This window comes from Phoca vitulina, unplaced genomic scaffold, assembly GCF_004348235.1.
Source record: "Phoca vitulina isolate PV1807 unplaced genomic scaffold, GSC_HSeal_1.0 scaffold13, whole genome shotgun sequence".
Taxonomy (NCBI): Eukaryota; Metazoa; Chordata; class Mammalia; order Carnivora; family Phocidae; genus Phoca; species Phoca vitulina.
In genome coordinates this window covers 10695650-10701785 of record NW_022589716.1, presented here as the reverse complement: position 1 = coordinate 10701785, position 6136 = coordinate 10695650, and the positions used below count along the sequence as shown (strand labels likewise).

At 45.6% G+C, this 6136-nt stretch overlaps 1 protein-coding gene across 1 annotated transcript in view; it reads left to right on the top strand.

Annotated features, from left to right (window-relative positions):
- Window positions 1-1670: 1670 nt before the first annotated feature.
- The window catches only part of RFT1 (RFT1 homolog), a 46591-nt gene continuing 42125 nt past the window's right edge, over window positions 1671-6136 (top strand). The window contains exons 1-2 of the mRNA XM_032411468.1: window positions 1671-1776; window positions 5932-6017. Of these exons, the coding sequence (XP_032267359.1) occupies window positions 1714-1776; window positions 5932-6017 (149 nt within the window). The 5' untranslated portion in view covers window positions 1671-1713. The remainder of the gene's footprint in view (window positions 1777-5931; window positions 6018-6136) is intronic.

Below are 6136 nucleotides of genomic sequence, written 5' to 3'. Positions count from 1 at the left end.
TAATATGAGCATACTGAGGTTATCAGGGTAGTGAGTAATGGAATGAGGATTCAGGGCCAGGTCTGTTTCATAGTCAAACACATTCTGAACCTCTACCATTAGACACAGTTTGATGACTGTGGCAAGATGGAGTTGGGGAGGAGAGGGCATAGGCCTTGAGCCCTGTGGTCTGTTTGCAACAGCAACAGCAGCTGTCACACGGCAGGAAGCATTTATGGAACTCCTAGGAGCCTTCTCCCGCACTGCTGCAGGAGGCCAAGCCAGGTGGGCTTCACTCTTGCCTTCTTAAAGCTCATGTGCTGTTTAGGCAGAGACACATATTCTAGCCTCTTCACTGCAAAGCAGACTGGGCTAGAAGCTATAAAGGTCACAAAGTGCTTTCCAGGTGCTTAGGCTGCTATAACAACATACCAAGGACTAGGTGGCTTAAATAACAGGCATTTATTTATTGCAGTTCTGGAAGCTGCAAAGTCGAAGATAAAGTCCTGGCTGGTTTGTAGATGGCTGCCTTCTTGCTGTATCCTCATATGGCAGAGAGAGAGCATTCCCCTCTCTCGTCTCTTCTTATAAGGGCACTAGCCTCATTCATGAGGGTACCACGCTCATGACCCATTACCTCCCAAAGGCCCCACCCCCAAGTACCATCACACTGGGGATTAGGGCTTCAACATAAATTTTGGGAGGACACCAACCTTCAGTCCATAGCAGGTGCTGACTGTAGTACTCAGGAAAGTCAGGACAATGGGGTCTGGGAGAGTGGTTGGTGGGGGATGCCATCAGGGAAGGCACTTTGGGCAGAGGGCAACCGGGAATGAAGGCCAAGGAGATAGGGCTGTTCGAGGAATGGTAAGGGTTCGTAATGGCTAGGCCTGGCGAGCATTGGAAAAGGGCAGTGGTGGTGTGAAAGATGGTTCAGAAGGTAGACTGGGGTCAGATCAGGGAAGGCCTAAAAGAAACTGGGCAAGCGGGCTTCCTACGACTGCATAGAAGATAAGAACAATGGCAGAGCAGCTGATGCTGTGTGTTGGGTGCTTTACGTTTTATAAAGCATTTCCCGGCCATTCCTCTGCTGTGTCCTCACAACTGGTAGCATGTAAGCAAAAGTTTAGGATCTGAAGCCCAGGGTCGGCTCCACTCAGGCACAAGTTGTTTAGATTTGAACAGGTCACCTCACATCTCCACATCTCATCTTACTCGTCTGACAACAGGGTCCAATTCTCAGCTCTTTAGAAAGGATTACACAAAACCACACACGTGAAAATGCGGATTTAACTTCCGGTCCTTCAGTCCTTTCTGTGTAAAATGCTGACAATTCCCGTCCTAATTCTGGGGGCTGTGGCGCAACCTTGTAAACCCAGGCCAAAAGGCAAGAATCTTATGAAGGAGGCCGGAGAAGTTAGTGTTTCTTGGTTGGTAGGCTGAGAGCCTCAGGGAAGGGATTTGGGCTACTTTAACAGCTTCTCTTAACTTACTTGGGACGGGGAGGGACAGGGACAGAAAGCTCACAAGCTCAACCCAAACGAGAGGAGCGATGCGGCGCAGGCACACTGACGTCACTCAAGCCGCCGCTTAATGGACCAGGACCTCTCGTGCTCCGCCTCCGCTGCCCCAAGATCACCAATCAGAGAGCGAGGAGCTCCGTGACGCTATCCTCTTGCGACGAGGCCGGTTGGTGGTGGCGTTTCCCGGTGCGCGAAGCCGGGCACCGAAGCTATGGGCAGCCGGGAGGTGCTGGGTCAAGCGGCCCGCCTGGCCTCCTCCGGTCTGCTCCTGCAGGTACTCTCTGCCCGGCCGGCCCCAGCCTGACCCGCAGCTGGGATGCGCGGGGAGGCGGCCCTGGGGCCCTTGAGTGCGCGCCCCGGGGCACACCCAGTCCCGGCGTGGACCCCACTTACAGAGGGGTTGGACAGGAGGCAGTGGCGGCGGAGAAGGGGCGCCTGGGCCTGGAGCGCAGAGCCCTAGCTGGGAGACTGCAAACAAGTCACTTTGGTTCTGAGCGTTGTATCTCCCATATGGTAGTAGGAGACAGGTCAGGTGACAGGGCTGCCTTTGGTGCTCTAGAATCTCATGCTTTTAAGGGAAGGGGTTCACTTTCTCCATGCCCCATCGCTGACCCTCAAACACCTTTTTCAAACCTTCTGACTCCCACTGAGTTTAGAGAGACAGTATGGCATAACTAAGAAAAAGATATCTGGGTGTAGGAATCCTGGTTCTACCTTGTGCTTGCTCCATGACCCAGGACAGAGGACTTCTGTTATGCCTCAGCTCCTCATCGGAAAATTGGGGTCATAATAGTTCCTAGCTCATAAAGTTGCTATGAGGCTTGACTGGAGTCATTCAGATAATTGTACTTAATGCTGTACCTGACTCTTAGTATGCACTTAGTAAATATTGGCTGCATTTTCCTTCTGGCTGTGTGACCTTGGATAAGTTACTTCCCCTTCTTGGCCTTAATTTTCATCATCTTTCAGATAAGGTACATGCCAATTGGTCCAAATGGTCTCTAAAGATTGTATTAACCCTAGGAGCTGGTCATTCTGAGTGGCTCAGTTTTTCTGTGTTACACTCTTAAGCCATTCAGCCCTTACTCAGAGAAGTCCTGAATCCACCCTCCCCCTTATTTTAGAGGCAGTGTTTCAATTGGATATTACGAGAACCCGGCACACTTGCGCTCATTTAGTCCTTGTTACTTGGCAGATCCCTGCCCTTGTGAAAAATCACTTTACTTTGAGCATCAGTTTTCCTTATCTTAAATGAGAACAATAATGCAACCTCCTAGGGTCATTAGCAAGATTAGATGGCATGACTGTTAAGTGCCTAGCTCATTATAAGTACTTAGTAAATGTTAGTTTTTTTTTTTTTTTTTTTTAAAGATTTTATTTATTTATTTGAGAGAGAGAGAATGAGAGACAGAGAGCATGAGAGGGAGGAGGGTCAGAGGGAGAAGCAGACTCCCCGCTGAGCAGGGAGCCCGATGCGGGACTCGATCCCGGGACTCCAGGATCATGACCTGAGCCGAAGGCAGTCGCTTAACCAACTGAGCCACCCAGGCGCCCCGTAAATGTTAGTTTTTATTATGGTAATAAGGATTTTTAAAATGGTCATTATAGGGATGAAATTAAATAATCACGTAAAGCATGTAGAAGAGTTCCTTGCACAAGATACGTGTTTAATAAACATTCACCTAACCCTAAAGTAGGTGAACTATGAATTTACCAAGTCTTTTTTCTTCTATTCCACAACATAAATAACTGAGTTCAGTGCTTTATCCACAATGCTGATTGTTAAGGCTTTGATGATACCTTACCACCCAGATTAGATTCATAAAAAAAGAAACAGACCACATCTTAGCAGAAAATACAATGGACTGGGAGTCAGGTGGCCTACCTATAAAGTGAAGCTGGGTCATATGATTATTGTGTGACATTGGGCAAATCACTGCTCTGAGTCTTGCTTCCTGTGGGTTTACCCAGTTGCTTTGAAGGATCAAATGATTAACGGATGTGAAAGAGCTGTTTCTAAAACTGTAAAGCCCTTGAGGGAGGTGGGTGGGGGATGGGCTAGATGGGTGATGGGTATTAAAGAGGGCACTTATGATGAGCACTGGGTGTTGTGTGTACCGGATGAATCACTGAATTCTACTCCAGAAACCAATATTGGGCACTGTCTGTTAACTAAAATTTAAAAAAAAACCCACAATATATATACAACGCATGTAATAAATCCCTCATTTTTAATATAAAAAATAAACCGTAAAGTCCTTTACAAAGTTAAATGAAGATTGTGTTGCTAATAACGGCCACTATATGGAGCAAATACTGGGTAGCATGAACAACTTCAGAGCATCATTAACTCAACCCTTTCTTCAAACCAATTAGGAGATAGGGATATAGCCCGAGACATTTTCTTAGACAATGATAACTTTGACTTTCAAGTTAGCATAAATAGGTGTACATTGTTTTAAAAATATAGCCATAATCTAGGCTTCCTGAGTGTTTTAATCCGTGTATGTTTAATCTTCTAGGCCTTCTCAAATTACAATGCAGACACTTAAGATAGGTTTGCAATTACATTGTATTCTGCAAGAATTTGAAAGCTTATTCTCTGTCTTAATTCTGAGCTGGCCATAGTGAAAGTATTAAGGTCTTTCATTTGTATGTATTTTTCAAAAATGCTTTCACCTTCACAATCTTGTTTGATCCTTGTTCTCAACCCTATGCGATAGGTAGCCTCATTTGACAGAAGGAAATTGAGGCTTATAGGAGTTAGGAGATGATGGGTTTAACAGCTAAATGGTGATTTGAGACTCAGCTGAGCGCTTTTTCCATTCAGGGCTCCATGAATTGGCTTCAAACGTCTAAAATTGAGTCAAGAATTTGGTATGTATGTATCTGCATGTTTCCAAGGAGAGCTACAGAGCTTTCATCAGGCCTTTCTCAAAAGGCCACCTTTGACTCCATAAAGGTTAAGATTGGCTTTAGAGACCTGGTTGCTCTGTGACACTTCAGTATTAACAGACACTGACAGTGTTAAACTGTACTCTCCGTTTTTGGTCATACCTTTCCCCAGAGATTTTCAAACCATCATGGCCCCTTGACATATTTTGATTGAATCTTTCACAGTTCAGCTGTTGGGGGGAGTCTGGGTGGCTCAGTCAGTTAAGTGTCCAACTCTTGATTTCGGCTCAAGTCGTGATCTCAGTGTTGTGAGATCGAGCCCCGAGTCTGGCTGCACACTGGGTGTGGAACCTGCTTAAGATTTTAAGATTCTCTCTGTCCCTCTCCCTCTGCTCCCGCCTCTTCCTCCCCATTCCCCCTCCCACAAGGGTGCGTGCTCTTTCTCTCTCTCTCTCTCAAAAAACCAAACAAATTGCAGCTGTTCACAGGTAACTCTGAGAGTGATTTGTCATTTGCTGTGGAGTGCACTTGAGTTACACCTGCCGTGCTGCCTGGATGCAGAGGGGGGCTGAGGTTTGCACCTGGTCAACATCCCCATTTAGCATCCCTGCTTAGCACCCTGTTGTTCTCTGTCTCCTGGAAGAATTCTTTGCTCAGGTAGTTTTCTTGAATTGACAGGTTTGAAATCTTGGGATATATCCCCTTCAGATGGCAATAGCTGGACTCTGTCTCTCCTTCCCCATTTTATATTATCTTATTATTTGCAGTTGTCATTTACTGCAAGTTACTTCATTGTGTGTCAACGGTACTCAATATTTTTTTAAGGATCTTATTTCTAAGTAATCTCTACACTCAGCTTGGGGCTCAAACTCATAACCCCAAGATCAAGAGTCAGATGCTCTACTGGCTGAGCCAGCCAGGAGCCCCTGTACTTAAAAAAAAAAAAAAAAGATATTTCAGCTCCTCTCAGGAAAGTGGCAAATATTTAGTAAATAAATACAGGCTTTTTTCTTTTCTAATTGAGAAGACAAGTTCAAAGAGATTAAATGTCATTATCAGAATCCCCAGATATTACTAGGCAGAGAAAAAAAGAGAAATTAGACCCTGTGATTCCTAGAGATTCTGCCATACCCTGCAGGCTCCCACTTGCTAAGCGTGTGCTATTTCTAAACAGGCTGGAGGGAGGGCCAATGTGAAGCACTAACTAGAATCCTCTGTCTTCTGGAGTGCCTAACTTTGAACCTAAAGAAATTCACTGAATATGTCAGGGGCTCCCTCTTATCAATAAATTAGAGAGCCTTCCAAGTGCCTTTGTGGGCTCTTTGGCCACCGCACAGATGTGCTCAGGACCTCAAGGACCTCAAGGACAATTTCAGAAGAAATGCAGACCGGTGGCGCATTTTTGAGAGGGTCTCTATGGCAAAGCTGTTGTATGTCAGTACGTCATTAGGAAGAACAGCCACATTGTTTTCATTTCACAAATAAATATTCCCAACATAATTTGATCTCACAAATTTTTCCTCTTTATCTGTAGGTGTTGTTTCGATTGATCACCTTTGTCTTGAATGCATTTATTCTTCGCTTCCTGTCAAAGGAAATTGTTGGCATAGTGAATGTCAGGTAAGAAGGGACGTGCCCTGGCATTGCCCACAACTCACACCTCTAGTGAGGGCACCTGTGTGTCACCCTCGGATTTTAGAAGCATAGGCCTTTCCCAGAAGCAGAGTGTTTTAGCAGTG